Source organism: Ictalurus furcatus, chromosome 3, assembly GCF_023375685.1.
Source record: "Ictalurus furcatus strain D&B chromosome 3, Billie_1.0, whole genome shotgun sequence".
NCBI classification, from domain to species: domain Eukaryota; kingdom Metazoa; phylum Chordata; class Actinopteri; order Siluriformes; family Ictaluridae; genus Ictalurus; species Ictalurus furcatus.
In genome coordinates this window covers 15,729,622-15,745,801 of record NC_071257.1, presented here as the reverse complement: position 1 = coordinate 15,745,801, position 16,180 = coordinate 15,729,622, and the positions used below count along the sequence as shown (strand labels likewise).

Below are 16,180 nucleotides of genomic sequence, written 5' to 3'. Positions count from 1 at the left end.
GGTTTTGGCACTGGTGGGAAAAAGGTAATGCTGCGATTTAAATTATGAGCACATTAAAATGTTTTTTGACCTTGAATGCATGTAAATCTATTGTATGAGACCTCTAAAACAAAATTAAACTATAATAGGTGCGCTTTAAAACGGCGTAACGATGCACCCATTTGGCTTTCCATATTACATGTTTTGTGTGCGCGTGTGTGTGTGTGTGTGTGTGATTTACAATATGTCACGTGTTTACGTAAATTTCTAGGAACACCATGGTGAAATACCCCGTCACGTTTTTGTACATGTGATATTAATATTTCTGGAGCTATGCACTACATGATTGCGGTGAATAAATCGAAATCAAACCCAGTAAATAAAGGGTTGGCTATTTATCACTTCGGCTACTATACACTTTACGGTAACAGTTGTATTATGTTACCGCGCTTGTCTTCTACGGTCTTGTGGATTTAAAGTTCTTGTGGGAGCCAAAAACATTGTTGCAGAGGCACAATGCTCGGCCGAGGTGTGCGCGTGAATGTGGCAACAGTGCTGCTGTATTTTGGACTCGTTACGTCCTTTCAGAACGAGACCGTACAAAGCAATGTGACTTTTAATGATAAGGAATTCTTTTTAACAACTCCTCGTACTGACAGTAAAAATAATGGCATTGAACTGGAGCGCGCCACCAGGACTCCAGCTGTGGGGGATAAGGAGCAAAAAATCTCTGATGTGCAGAAGGAAAAGTCGGACACAGGATACATTACTAAACCTGGTGAGTGAAAAACTTTAATAACTTTTTTTTTAGGTTCTGGGGATAGGATGGAGAGTAGGACTTCACCATAAAGTATGAATTGCATGTTGTATTGTTCTTCGGTTGATGCATATTGTAAGTGTGTGATATGCACTGAGCTTGAACAGTATGGTGAAGCCTTGATGTAGGAGAATGTCCTACAGTATATAGGCTAATTAATCCAAATGCATGGTGGCTTAGTGGTCAGTACATTTGGCTCGCTCCTTCATTGTTGGGGGTTCGATTCCAGCCTCTGCCCAGTGTGCATGACGCTTCCATGTTCTCCCATGCTTCAGGGGTTTCCTCTGGGTACTCCAGTTTCCTACCCCAGTCTGAAGACATGTGTTGTAGGCTGATTGGCTCTCTAAAATGTTGTGTGTGAATGGGTGTGTGTGTGTGTATGCGATTGTGTCCTGAGACGGGTTGGCATCCCGTCCAGGGTGTCTCCCACCTTGTGCCCTGAGAAACCTGGGATAGGCTCCAGGCTCCCCACGACCTTATGTAGGTTAAGTGGTATGGAAAATGGATGTATGGATGGATTTACACTGGATTATTCATCTGTTGTTTGGTACAGACTAGAAATCTGTGAACAAATGACTAGTGTAAAACTTGGAGGCTGATTATATAGTGTTTGCAGATTATTAAGCACTATATATATATATATATATATATATATATATATATATATATATATATATATAATATAAAATATTTAAGACTTTGTCTTTGGAGAATGTACTGTTTCTTGTGTGATTTAGAGACAAGATATGTTTTGCCAGACAAACAATCACGCTTGTGAATCACTTGTTTTCTGAGAAATGTTTATTTCATTGTACCTGTCTTGCCAAAGCTTCCCTGCAAGTTGTACAGAAAATTTTAACAGTGTCAAGTGTTGGAGAACTCAACGGATGTAAAGAGACTTTTCCACAGAAAGGACCAGTGATATCATCTTGCCTGCATTCACACCATTTATAAGTAGGTTTTCATAAAAGTACAGACACAAATTGTTACATGTAACAGTCTGTAATGATTAAAGGACTTGTGTGCATGTTACACAATACCACACCATACCGATGTTGTGCAGTAGGTACATGCGCAATAGGAAGCGGATCTTCTTTCCACTCTATAAGCAAAAATGTTCAAAACAAAACAACACATGGCTGTTGAGAAGTCATTTTATTCACAGTTTTACACCAGTAAAATACCAGTTCTGTTCTGGACTTGACTGTAATTCCACACATGCAGTAAGTTGTTGGAGGGGTGTTGAATAGATGGGTTATCGTGTGTTAAAAACATGTAGAGTTGTGGTGTACTGTATATAAGATTTGCAGTATGAAATATTTTGTCACATATTATATGGTTTCAAAAACATATGGTAAACTACTTTAAGGTACTGGAATCTGGAAATATGTTACTATATAATTTTCAGCTCATCATTTATCATTCCAAAGTACTTTTTAGTTTGCTGACATCTAACATGTCTGACACCAAATTACATGAGTCAAGTCATGAGTCAAAGCACATAGTCAAGAAAAATCCTTCCACATTCAGAGAGTGTATGTTTAATAAGTCTCTCCTGACCAAATCACTCAAATCTATGTTAACTGTGTTTTAGATAAAAATATTCAAACCAATTTTATTAATAACATTTCATCATTTCTAGATTAGAGATTGAAACCCTTCTGTTGTCTTTGTAAGTAAGTTTTCTGTAACTCTTCTTCCAGCTAATGACTAAATGTTTGTCTATTTCTCCCTCGACGGCTCACTCTTTACTCCCATTCTCTGCCTTTCTACATGTCTGCTTTTGCTCTGTCTCCCCCCCTACAGACTGTCCACCAGTGGGTTTGGAGTCTCTGAGAGTGTCTGATTACCAGCTACAAGCTTCGACATCACTGAGCAGTGGGTTAGGCCCCCACCGAGGACGCCTCAACATACAGGTCAGCCAACATTCTATAAGTGTATTTTTTTATTGTAATGGGGATTTTGGAAAATTAATAATCTATTAGCAGACTTGTGTATTCAGCACAGAGTACTGACCTCATTGTAAAATCAATGCACCACACTATGTAATGTTTCCTTTTTTTTGTTTCAAAAGTGCTGTGTATGACACTGCATGAAGTGTCTGTAGTCTGGTGATCATCTATGATGCTGAAGCATGTTAATATATAGTAATAGGAGGTAAATGAGTATAACTGGTTTACAGTCAGGTCTAGAGGACGGAGATGAGTACGATGGAGCATGGTGTGCTGGGATGGAGGATAAAGAGCAGTGGTTGATGTTGGATGCTCTCAGGCCAACACTCTTCACTGGGGTCATTCTGCAGGGAAGAAGCTCCATCTGGAGGTCAGTGTGAACTTTTTATTTATTTCAGCACAAGACAAATTCTCTTCCAGATTGCCTGCCAGATAAGGCTTATTGTTTAATGTCGTTTTCTATTATTCATTTTATACTAATATCAGCGCTCTGAGTATTGTCTACTGCTCAGTAATGATATCGTTATCCTTTTAATAACCGAGGCAAAGGATTATTTGGCTGAGTTACGTGAGTGGGTGCTGGAGAGGGTGCTTTAAGCCAGGTTTTTTTTTCTGTGCTCACGTGTGTCATGTCAATCAACAGCACATGTGTTCACAGCATAAAATACATCACTGAATCAGCTGGTAATATATATGTCAAATCTGAATCCATACCAATCCAGCACTTTAAGCCAATATCTGCACTATTACTAATACTCAGTAATAGATCAGTGTCTGTATATCTCAAGTTTAATTATTTGTGTTGTACCTTGTATACATTTTTGTCTACCTGTCGATCTACACTACCGATCAAAAGTTTTAGAACACCCCCATTTTTCCAGTTTTTATTGAAATTTAAGCAGTTCAAGTCCATGAATGACCTGAAATGGTACAATGGTAAGCGGTGAACTGCCTGAGGTTAAACAATTTTACCTTTTTCAGGTAACAAGTAATTGGTTAACAACTTACAGCTGTTTTGCAGAAATTGAAGTAAATGAAGCCTTGAAAGTTGATGCTAACATTTCCTATAATTTCCCCAACTTTTGTTGATTACTTACAGACTCACTGTCTGTATAAAAGCAGTGTTGGAACATACTGTGTTACCACACCCTCTTAAGCAGTATTTGGACAGTGGTGTATTGCAGGAAGTAGTATATTGCTCTCATAATGGCAAGAAAAAAGGTAATTAACAAAGGAAGACAGACAGATCATTATAATCCTTAAACGTGTAGGTCTTTCCTTTAGAGACATTGCAAAGAAAGCCAAGGTGTCATTGAGTACAGTTTCATATACCATCAAATGGCACTTGTAAACTGGAGGAAACTCTGATAGGAAGAGGTCTGGCAGACCCAAAGCCACAACAGAATCAGAAGACAGGTTTTTGAGAATCAACAGCTTGCGTAATTGGCAGTTCACAGGACAACAGCTTCAAGCACAGCTTAACACTGGTCGAAGTAAGCAAGTCTCAGTTTCAACTGTGAAGATAAGACTTCGAGCTGCAGGTTTGAAAGGTCGAGTGGCAGTAAGAAAGCCATTGCTAAGATGACAAAATAAGAAAAAGAGGCTTGCCTGGGCCATGAAGCACTGCCAGTGGACTACTGAAGACTGGAAGAAGGTCTTATGGCCCGGTGAATCAAAATTTTTAATCGTTTGTTCATCACGCAGGGTTTTTGTACGTCGTCGAGTAGGCAAAAAGATGGTTCCTCTGCGTGTGACACTAACTGTCAAACATTGAGGAGGAAGTGTGATGGTCTGGGGCTCTTTTGCTGGATACAGAGTCAGCGACTTCCACAGAGTGAGTGGCACCCTGAATCAGCGACATGCAATACCCTCTGGTATACGCCTAGTTGGTCAGGGGTTCATCCTACAGCAAGATAATGACCCAAAACATACCTCCAGGCTGTGTCAGAACTACCTTAGAAGAAAAAAACAAGATGGTAGGCTTCAAATCATGGAATGGCCAGCACAGTCTCCAGACTTAAACCCCACTGAGTTGGTTTTGGGACGAACTGGACAGAAGGGTGAAAGCAAAGCAACCTACAAGTGCAACACATTTGTGGGAACTTCTACAACAGTGTTGGGAAGAACTTTCCCAACAATATTTAATTTCCATTGTAGAAAGAATGCCACGAATGTGCTTGGCTGTTATAGCTGCAAAAGGTGGCTACTTTTGATGAGTCTTAAATTTAGATAAAATTTCGTTCAACAAAACAATTCCATGATTTTTTTTTTTTTATCTCCAATTGTCTTTTTGTTCTATGCTTTAATTTCAGAGTACATTGAGACGTTACATTGCATAAATTTCCATAAAAAAATGAAAAATTGAGGTGTTCTAAAATGTTTGACTGGTAGTGCGTGTGTGTATATATACGTGTGTGTGTGTGTGTGTGTGTGTGTGTGTGTGCGCGTGTGTGTGTGTGTGTGTGTGTGCAGCTTGCACTGGGTCACACAGTATAAGGTGCAGTTCAGTAATGACTCTGTGACGTGGCAGCCCTGCATGAATGGATCACAAGAAGCAGTGAGTTGAGGATTATGAAAACTGCGTCTATAATTAATAGCACAGATGTTGTTCTACCAGCCTGTTATTTCATGTATATCTATGTATAGGTGTTTGTCGGGAATCAGAACCAGGAGACTCCTGTTCTGGCTCTGCTCACTGAACCCACAGTGGCCCAGTACATTCGCATCAACCCACAGAGCTGGTTCAGCAATGGCACTATCTGCCTTAGAGCTGAAATCCTGGGCTGCCCTATGCCAGGTTCAATTTTACACCAACACAGCAATGGTGAAGAATTATTATTTAACAGTAATATCCATACATTTTAGCAACTCCTATATTTGTGTGTGTGTGTGTGTGTGTGTGTGTGTGCGCGTAGATCCTAACAACCAATACACCTGGGAATCAGCAAGGGGTTCTACCGACAAGTTAGACTTTAGACACCATAATTATGTTGAAATGAGAAAGGTAAGAGTGTTTCTTTCCTATATGGTCTTCCTTACTGTATATGCATTTTGAATTCCCTTATTTATTTGGAGCTTGATATATTGAAAAGCTTAAAAAATACTTCTTACACCACATTCATCCAGCAGATTCTTAAGATCTTCTTTTATTAAAAAAAAGGGGGTTGAAAGCATATCTCTTCTTCCAGGTGTTATAATCTCATTTTTACTATTGTCTATTGTCTGTCTCTATTTGGTTTTTTTCTGTTTTCCATTTGACCTTTTCTTATTCTCTTCAGCACTTTGGTCAGCTTTGCTGTGTGTTAAATGTGATATATAAATAAAATTGACTTACTTACATACTTACTTACTTAAAAATACTTTCACACCAGTGAACTGAGATCTCCGTATAGTTACTGTACATTTTGTTACTGTTATTGTTCTCTGTATAGTTACTGTACATTTACTGTTATTGTTCTCCATATAGTTACTGTACATTTAGTTAGTTATTGTTCTCCGTATAGTTACTGTACATTTAGTTACTGTTATTGTTCTCTGTATAGTTACTAAAGGCAGTGAATGAGGAGTGTCCTGATATTACACGCATCTACACTATTGGGAAGAGTTACACTGGACTTAAACTTTATGTCATGGAGATTTCAGACAACCCTGGAAAACACGAACTGGGTGAGTGATACTGAGATTTGACAGCTTACTTCAAAATGTAAATTGCTGCAATATACAGATGATTTTAATATACTTCATTTGATGTTATGGGTAATTTGATTTGAATTGTTACTGAGCTGTGCTACATTATACTGCAGCGTAGTGGCAAATCTAACAGCTCTTGTAACAGACCACACACGCATTCCTATGTAACCAGCACTAAGATTATAGTGTTTATATAAGAGAGAGGCCTATTCCTTGCGTCTCTTTGAGAAAATACAGATATCAACACATGATGTACTTTTGAGCCAGATTATTTAGTCATGCATAGTGCTTGCGTGTGATACATTTTTGTAAACATCTGTTTTTTTATTATCGATATGAGCTAGTGAAGACTCTGGATGTTCTTTAGGAAACAGGAGAATCTTTCTTCACTCTGAGAGAACAGAACATTTTTAAGCCGTACCCGAAATGTTTGATAGTTTCAGATCACAGTCGAGAACATTTCCAAGTTGCTGATCCTTTCATTGTGTAATACATGTAGGAGAGCCAGAGTTCCGCTACGTTGCTGGAATGCATGGAAATGAGGCTTTGGGTCGGGAACTGGTGTTGAACCTTATGCAGTACCTCTGCCACGAGTACAAACGAGGCAATCAGCGGATAGTTCGGCTGGTGAAAGACACGCGTATTCACCTTTTACCATCCTTCAACCCTGATGGATACGAGGCAGCATATGAGAAGGTAACAATCTAATGACAGTGATGGAATTGTGTTCTGCAGTACATTAACAAATATTTCTTGACATTTGATAGTACTCGAGTAGGACAGGATAGCATGATCAGGAAAAATGGTATACCGTTACTTATGCTATCAAGGCATTGTGGCATTATTTCAAGGTTTGTACATCATTTGAAATGTCCTATATTATTATTATTATTATTATTATTATTATTATTATTATTATTATTCAGTGTGTCAGCCCTTGCCACAAAATTGTGTTGGACTGGTAAATTTACTTTCACTGCCAAATCTTTAACAATTCGGATTAAATCAAGGCATTCATTGTCTGCATTTGGTGTGTTAGTGGAGGGAAAACTCTCTATGGCCCAGTTTAATGTCCCAGAACTTCCTTTGGCTAACTTCTGTCATTACACTGTTCGGTTAAACACTTCACAATAACAGTTCATAAATACTCATGCACTAATACCTGAATTAATATGAACTAATGATGAGTTAAGGCAAGTACTAATAACAAACTAATGAAGAACTAACCTTAACTACGCCGTGAGTCTTATGAATTCATGCATGAATACAGTCATATAGTAGTTATAAGCATTAACTCAGTTATGTTGAAACTAGAACTGATTCTGTAGAGATTAAATCCTGAATGAATGGACTGACCAGACTAGTTTAATTGGACCACTAATCTATCAAAATCATAGCTAGAAGGAAGCATAACTAGTAGAGATGCACTGATGTATTGGCCGATAATCTGTATCGGCCGATAATTTAAAAATATCCGATGATCAGGGCTGATTATATCCTGTCAATGAAAAGAGGGCGGGAAAACATGTCAGTTTTGTAAAGAAGATGTCTCTTGTGTGGAATGATGACAAAACTGCAGTTTGTAAGCTCTGTAATCTCTGCATTGCTAAAATTTTACACCAGAAGTGAGCAGCAGTGAAGAGTTTCGGCATCAAGGTTTTTTAGAATTAAGTCAATTAATTCTGTTAATATGAATTAATAAAATTCAATAAGTTAAGAAATCTTACTTTAATCTTCAGAATTTAGTTCATGTGTTAATGTTAGAGTAATGTGTTCTGTTTATGAGACCAGTTACTGTGAAACAACTTGTTGAAGTGGAGAGAATAAAGTTTTTATTTGCATTTCTTTCAGAATTGTGGAATTAATTATTATTAATTTAAATGAAGGTATAAAAGGCAGAGCTATCGGTATCGGTTATCAGCATCGGCCGATCTGAGGATTTCTTTTTATCTGAGGATCTCATGCTCGTTTCAGAACTACAGTTCCACTGTAATGTGTGGTGTGTGTTTCTGTGTCTCAGGGGTCTGAGCTTTCTGGTTGGGCTTTAGGTCGCTACAGCTATGAGGGCATTGACATGAACCATAACTTTCCAGACCTCAACAACCTCATGTGGGATGCTCAGGACCTGGCAACAGACAAAAAGAAAGTCAGCAACCATTACATCCCCATGCCAGAGTACTACACCACAACTCAAGCAATGGTATGTATAACATTAAACTGTCATTTCTGAGTTATATACGGTACAGCAAGAATAATATATCTGGGTTTGTCCAGATGTCTGATTGAGTATTTAAAATTTTGTCCGTTTTTATACCTGTTTGTCCCTTTTTTATTGTTTGTCTTATTTTAAAATATATTCAAACTATTTAAGATAAGTAGTACAAAAATGGGTATATGCCCATGACTATTTCACACCTGACTATTGACCTACAATATCATTTAGTCAGTGATTTAACATCACTAGATTTAATTACTAGATTGAATTAATTAACAAAGAAATTTCTCATGGTAATGCAGTAAAAAAGCTCAAATCAGGTATATTGATCTTTTAAAGTCTGGTTCACAAAATATAGATGAACAAGAACATTTATGCATTTTTTTACTGGAGCACTGAGCTGCTCCACCTAGAGGAGCAAGGTGAGATTAAAATAATAGTTTTGCAGCCAAGTAAAGCAGTAAAGTCCGAGTCATCATACCTGGTCATTTAAACTTCACATAAATGGCCTAGGCAGATAATGTAAAAGCTACCATATAGATTTGATTTAATAAATAGCCAAACAATTATCTGGTATATAATTTAGTTTGACACTCAGTAGATCTCTTATGATGTGATCTGTTATGCAGAATAGATTTTCATTTTTTTGTTTAACAGAAGTGGTTAATGAAACAAAAAGTCAGATTTCATGTGTGCAAAAATATCTGAACCCATTCAGTCAATAGCTTGTGGCACCTTCGTTAGCAACAGTAAGTTGGAGTAAACATCTCCTATACACTAATCAGTCTAGATCTGATACAGTGAGGGGAAAAAAGTATTTGATCCCCTGCTGATTTTGTACGTTTGCCCACTGACAAAGAAATGATCAGTCTATAATTTTAATGGTAGATTTATTTGAACAGTGAGAGACAGAGTAACAACAAGAAAATCCAGAAAAACGCATGTCAAAAATGTTATAAATTGATTTGCATTTTAATGAGGGAAATAAGTATTTGACCCCCTCTCAATCAGAAAGATTTCTGGCTCCCAGGTGTCTTTTATACAGGTAACGAGCTGAGATTAGGAGCACACTCTTAAAGGGAGTGCTCCTAATCTCAGCTTGTTACCTGTATAAAAGACACCTGTCCACAGAAGCAATCAATCAATCAGATTCCAAACTCTCCACCATGGCCAAGATCAAAGAGCAGGGACAAGATTGTAGACCTACACAAGTCTGGAATGGGCTACAAGACCATTGCCAAGCAGCTTGGTGAGAAGGTGACAACAGTTGGTGCGATTATTCGCAAATGGAAGAAACACAAAAGAACTGTCAATCTCCCTCGGCCAGGGGCTCCATGCAAGATCTCACCTCGTGGAGTTGCAGTGATCATGAGAACAGTGAGGAATCAGCCCAGAACTACACGGGAGGATCTTGTCAATGATCTCAAGGCAGCTGGGACCATAGTCACCAAGAAAACAATTGGTAACACAGTACACCGTGAAGGACTGAAATCCTGCAGCGCCCGCAAGGTCCCCCTGCTCAAGAAAGCACATATACATGCCCGTCTGAAGTTTGCCAGTGAACATCTGAATGATTCAGAGGACAACTGGGTGAAAGTGTTGTGGTCAGACGAGACCAAAATGGAGCTCTTTGGCATCAACTCAACTCGCCGTGTTTGGAGGAGGAGGAATGCTGCCTATGACCCCAAGAACACCATCCCCACCATCAAACATGGAGGTGGAAACATTACGCTTTGGGGGTGTTTTTCTGCTAAGGGGACAGGACAACTTCACCGCATCAAAGGGACGATGGACGGGGCCATGTACCGTCAAATCTTGGGTGAGAACCTCCTTCCCTCAGCCAGGGCATTGAAAATGGGTCGTGGATGGGTATTCCAGCATGACAATGACCCAAAACACACGGCCAAGGCAACAAAGGAGTGGCTCAAGAAGAAGCACATTAAGGTCCTGGAGTGGCCTAGCCAGTCTCCAGACCTTAATCCCATAGAAAATCTGTGGAGGGAGCTGAAGGTTCGAGTTGCCAAACGTCAGCCTCGAAACCTTAATGACTTGGAGAAGATCTGCAAAGAGGAGTGGGACAAAATCCCTCCTGAGATGTGTGCAAACCTGGTGGCCAACTACAAGAAACGTCTGACCTCTGTGATTGCCAACAAGGGTTTTGCCACCAAGTGCTAAGTCATGTTTTGCAGAGGGGTCAAATACATATTTCCCTCATTAAAATGCAAATCAATTTATAACATTTTTGACGTGTTTTTCTGGATTTTTTTTTGTTGTTATTCTGTCTCTCACTGTTCAAATAAATCTACCATTAAAATTATAGAATGGTCATTTCTTTGTCAGTGGGCAAACGTACAAAATCAGCAGGGGATCAAATACTTTTTTCCCTCACTGTATCTGTCGAGGGATTTTTATCTTCTGCTGCTTCAGTTCCTACCACAGCATCTTATTCGGATTCCAATCAGGACTTTGACTTGGCCAATCCAAAATCTAAATCTTTTTTCTCCTGAGTTGCCTGAATGCTTTGGGTTGTTGGATGACCTACTTTCAGCCCAGTTTTAGCTTCTTAACTGATTTCTATTCAGGAATCTCCTGGTACACCTTAGAACTCATCCATCCATCCATTCATCCATTTTCTGCACCGCTTATCCTTACTGGTTCGCAGGGAAACCTGGAGCCTATCCTAGTGAGCTTGGGGCCCCCTGGACAGGGTACCATTCCATCGCAGGGCCTACCTTAGAATTTATGGTTCCTTTAATGATGTGAAGTTGTCCTGGTCCAAATGAGTAAAAGCAGCTACAGATCTAGAAATTCCCAGCATGCCTTACTGTTGGGATAAGGTTCTTTCGGTGGTAGTCACTATCATTTTGATCAATTTTGATCAGGTCAATTTTGGACCCGTTTGTCCAGAGAATGGACTTGCACAAACTTTTGAGTTTGTCCAGATGTTCTCTGGCAAAATGAAGGCAGTTTGGTTCTGCCAAAGAAGCAGAGGCTTCTTCCTGGCAACCCTCCATTAAATGCCATTTCCATTCAGTGTTGTTCTTATCGATGAAGCATGCACATTTTACCCGAGGGAGGTCTGCAAATCTCTAGATGTTATGTTTGGAATGGCTTTTACCTGATTTATTATTTTTCTTGTAGCTCTGGGTTATATGTTTGGAAGAGCGTCCGTTTCTAAGCACTGTTGTCATGTTAAATGCTCTCCATTTGTAAATCGCCTCCCAGTGGACTGATGGAGCTCAAACCTTTTCAAGATGGTTTTATAGCCTTCTGATGACTGATATGCTTTCACTACCCTCTTCCTGATGTCTGTGAGATCTCCTTTCCTCTTGGCATGGTGTGTTTTGCATTACTTATATGGGTAACACCAAACTGACAGGTCTTACTCCTTTATATGATCTCTCCTTTGATTGGTCAGTTATGTTCCCAGTTATTTATACACATGACTATTTACTCACTTGATTTAACCAATGCAAATTATTGTTCACTTAGTTTTTACATGTACAAGTTCCTTTAAACCAACAGATGGATTTGGTAAATACAATCCTAGCATGAGATTTAAACAAAAAAAAAAAAGTTATTTGAAAGTGAAGATTTCATATTGTAACTATACATTGATAAGCTATAGCAAAAAATAGCACAAAACATAATGAGACAGGACTTTTAAGGCTCTACTCAATATTGTTTTGACCTTGTATACATTGTGGATTAAAATGAATTACCTGCACTGGCAGATTATTAATGCCATGCCTTTTGTTGTACCGTTCCTCCAACATCAGTGCAGGTGCATTACTTCTGATATGCCTTGCTTATAATTTACATTTTCATAAGCTCTGCTCTTCGGTCGTATAGACAACATGTTCATATTGGTGGTTGCATCTTTTCATAAATCTAAGCAACCGAACCTCATTTGCACTCAGCAATCTCCACTTGGCTCCAAGCAATTGCTTTAATTTACTTTAACTTTGTCATTAGATGAGGCAGCGCATGCAACTGGAATCTTTTCTCTCTTTTTTTTTTTTCATTTAATGCACAGTTGATTCTTTTCTGGTTTAAAGGACTTTTAATTGTTCAAGAATTAAAATAAAAACAGTAATACCAGTCTGTTATTTATTGAAAAAAAAAAAAGAAAAGCACTCATATTGCGTTGCTCCATTTGTATCCAGCAATAAATTAAGTTGAGGATTTGAAAAATTATCTGCAGTGATTTCGGTTTTTGAGTGCACTAAACCCCTGGAATACAAACAAGCCTGCACACCACAAACATACACTGGGGAGTCAGGGTCACACAGATCTTTAAAGAATGTGAGCACTTCCTTTCTGAACCGCCCTGTGCTGAGGCCTCCCACAAAAATAACTTCAGAGAGAGTAACACAGCAAGGAGTAGCACACACAATCGCTTTGTTGAGGTATGATAAATAGAGTAATAATTACAGTGAGGTTTTTTTTTGGTTCAGCAATGTTGTTTTAGTGAATGTATCAAGCGTTTTTTTTTGTTTTGTTTTTTTTGTTATCAAGATTTTGATTGTGACTTAAGCCTTGCCAAATGTTCATAGTTTAACATTTTCCCAAATATTTATCTATGCACACTTTACTGATAACACTTACCAACTTCTTCTTGCTTGCTCTTCCTTTAGCAGTTACATGTTTAATATATTATTTTCATTATGGGATGCCTTTTTCTACCCTGCATCACTGTGTGTAAGGTTGCTCCAGAGACACGAGCAGTGATAAGTTGGATGCAGGACATTCCGTTTGTTCTGAGCGCTAACCTGCATGGAGGAGAGCTGGTGGTCACTTACCCGTTCGACTGCACGCGAGACTGGATCCCCCGTCAGGACACACCTACTGCAGATAACGACTTCTTCCGCTGGCTGGCAGCTGTTTATGCCTCCACCAATCTGGTGATGGCCAACCCTGACCGCAGAATGTGTCATTTTGAGGACTTCCAGCGTTATAACAATATTATCAATGGAGCCGACTGGCACACTGTCCCAGGAAGTAAGGAAACACACACATCGACTAAAGTTTTGTTTATTCACTTAATATTACATTATAACAATCTACCACAGCGTTCATCATTTATCATCCCAGTTTAATGTCCCTGTGTTTGCAGGCATGAATGACTTCAGCTACTTGCACACGAATTGCTTTGAGATAACTGTAGAGTTGTCGTGTGATAAATTCCCTCATGCCAGTGAGCTTCCTGTTGAATGGGAGAATAACAAGGAGTCTCTTCTGCTCTATATAGAGCAGGTCAGTTTCTTTTTGTCCTCTCACGCATTGCACTTAGACCACTGTTCCATACTGTACTACTGACACATGCACTGGCTCTTTCAGGTGCACAGAGGCATAAAAGGTGTGGTCAGGGATAAAGACACTAAACTTGGTATTGCAAATGCTATTGTTAAAGTTGAAGACCTGGACCATGACATTAGATCAGGTATGCATATTACATATTTCAATTGTTCTGTTATTGAACATATTGGAGAATATGTCTAATCTAATCAGCTCTCGACATGATTAGAAACATGATGTTTCCTTGCTCTATTTAGCTACTGATGGTGATTACTGGCGCCTGTTGAACCCTGGTGAGTATAAAGTGATTGTGTGGGCGGAGGGCTACTTTCCTGCTATGCGTCACTGCACTGTCGGCTCAGAACCACAGGCCACCATCTGCGACTTCAACCTTACGAGAACACCACAAGAGCGCATCAAGCAGATCCTGGCCAAAGGTGGGAAGATCCCCCGGGATGAGCATCTCCGCATCAGAGCCTTGAGAATGCGTAAACTCAGAGTCAGCACGAAGATTCTGAACCGCCGGCGTGAGCAGCAGCAGCGGCATGCCAAAGTCAAGACAAAGTGAATGGCATGCTGTAAAATCACAAAACACAGAAGCGAGCCAATCCCTGCTTACAGAATCAGAATGTGAGGAGGCTTCGATAGATGGAAAGAAGAAGTGTGTAAGCAAGTATCTTACCTTTCCCAACATGATGCACTATTCATTCTGGCCTCTAAAATCAAGGGCCAGTCTGTTTAAATTTGAACTTTAAAACTGGGTAAAAGGAACCCAAGTATTTTATTCCTTGAAAAGGGTGTGGTGTTCACTATTAAATTAGCCCATCTCTGCTCTGCGCATAAAGTGTACCTGGGAGCAGCTTTTACACACTGAATGTTTTTATAATGAATGCAAATGTGGAGAACACACCAGTGAAAATAGTAGGGTGTAGCTGGTTTTCTACACCCATAGTAATTTTGCATCGGCAACATGTAACAATTTAGACCTTTTTCTTATTCTACATTTTAATTAAAAAGAAATAAATAATCTTGTAGGAAATTTTGCATGATGGAACTTACTTTAATCATCGCAACATGGTATCAGTTGCAATAGTTTTATCTGAAATCAACAATGTCAAAATGCACTGTTGAAAAGACAAGTTCTGGTGGATCCAGAGAACACCGGGCATGAGGTGGGAATACACCGAGGATGGGACACCAGTCCATGGCCGGGCACCATGCACAGGGCGGCTGTGGTTCAGGTGGTAGAGCGGGTCGTCCGCTAATTGTAGGGTTGGTGGTTCGATTCCCAGCCCACATGACTCCACATGTGGAGTGTCCACATGCCGAAGTGTCCTTGGGCAAGACGCTGAACCTCAGGTTGCTCCCAATGGCAAGTTAGCACCTTGTATGGCAGCTCTGCTAGCATTGGTGTGTGAGTGTGTGTGTGTGAATGGGTGAACGAGACACAGTGTAAAGGGCTTTGGATAAAAGCGCTATATAAGTGCAGAGCATTTACTATTCACACACATAATCAAACACTCATCTGCATGCTATTGGGAGATGGGAGGAAGCTGAAGAACCTGGAGGAAACCCACACAAACATGGGGAGAACATTCAAAAATCTGCACAGATACCGAACCAGAGTTCAGGATCAAACTTGGGACACAGGAGCTGTGAGGTGGCAATGTTACATTAAACAGCAAGACCGGTATCTTTCTGTACTGATTATTCACATTAAATGTTTTCTTATATCCATTTGGGGTTCATATCAGAGCACCAGAAAATCCGACTGGGAGGAACGTTCTTCAGGTCAAACCCCAGCTCATGCCGCTTCCCAGGGGTCAGCTGTAATGCTCAGCATTTCCTGTATTTGCGTTGGATTGCTTTTATTCTTGAACTGATATGCACGAGTTGTTCAACACTGAGGTCTTGATGCAGATGATTTGGTTTGCAGCTGCCCAAAGAACTAATAAACCAATAAGGCACTGGATATAACCAAAACAAAATAACAGAGACGGGGTAAAGTATACGGTTGTCCCTGCTCAAAAACCCACTTTAATCATATAGAGGAGTTTCTTATTAACTGTTAAGATAAACCAGGTGTTGGGTCTTCATGGAATATCATGACAGGATTTAGTAAAATAAACAGAATTATTATAATTGCCTCCCAGTCAAAGATGTTCCAGCTGGATGCAGTTATTTTGTGGATAACCCTAACATTTATTTTGGCAAACACATTATAATCAT

The 16,180-nt window shown here is 39.5% G+C and overlaps 1 protein-coding gene across 2 annotated transcripts; it reads left to right on the top strand.

Annotated features, from left to right (window-relative positions):
* Positions 1–307: 307 nt before the first annotated feature.
* On the top strand, positions 308–15,341 carry cpxm1a (carboxypeptidase X (M14 family), member 1a). Of its 2 annotated transcripts, none has more exons than XM_053620991.1 (13): positions 308–757; positions 2,603–2,712; positions 2,979–3,118; positions 5,221–5,305; positions 5,395–5,572; positions 5,664–5,752; positions 6,291–6,414; positions 6,938–7,134; positions 8,459–8,638; positions 13,360–13,654; positions 13,770–13,909; positions 13,994–14,096; positions 14,209–15,341. In XM_053620991.1, exons 1-13 carry the CDS (start codon positions 496–498, stop codon positions 14,517–14,519), a joined length of 2,214 nt encoding a protein of 737 aa, XP_053476966.1. In that variant the 5' UTR covers positions 308–495; the 3' UTR covers positions 14,520–15,341. The 2 variants fall into 2 exon arrangements, with proteins under 2 accessions (XP_053476966.1, XP_053476967.1); XM_053620992.1 differs by having other exon boundaries at positions 310–757; positions 5,395–5,545.
* The last annotated feature ends 839 nt before the right edge of the window (positions 15,342–16,180 follow it).

What these genes read in the sequence shown, in the direction of transcription:
- cpxm1a (XM_053620991.1), top strand. Translation starts at nt 496, where the DNA reads ATGCTCGGCCGAGGTGTGCGCGTGAATGTGGCAACAGTGCTGCTGTAT. An exon ending in TTTACACCAACACAGCAATG is followed by an intron (nt 5,573 to 5,663) that starts GTGAAGAATTAT and finishes GTGTGCGCGTAG; the next exon opens with ATCCTAACAACCAATACACC. An exon ending in CCCTGGAAAACACGAACTGG is followed by an intron (nt 6,415 to 6,937) that starts GTGAGTGATACT and finishes TAATACATGTAG; the next exon opens with GAGAGCCAGAGTTCCGCTAC.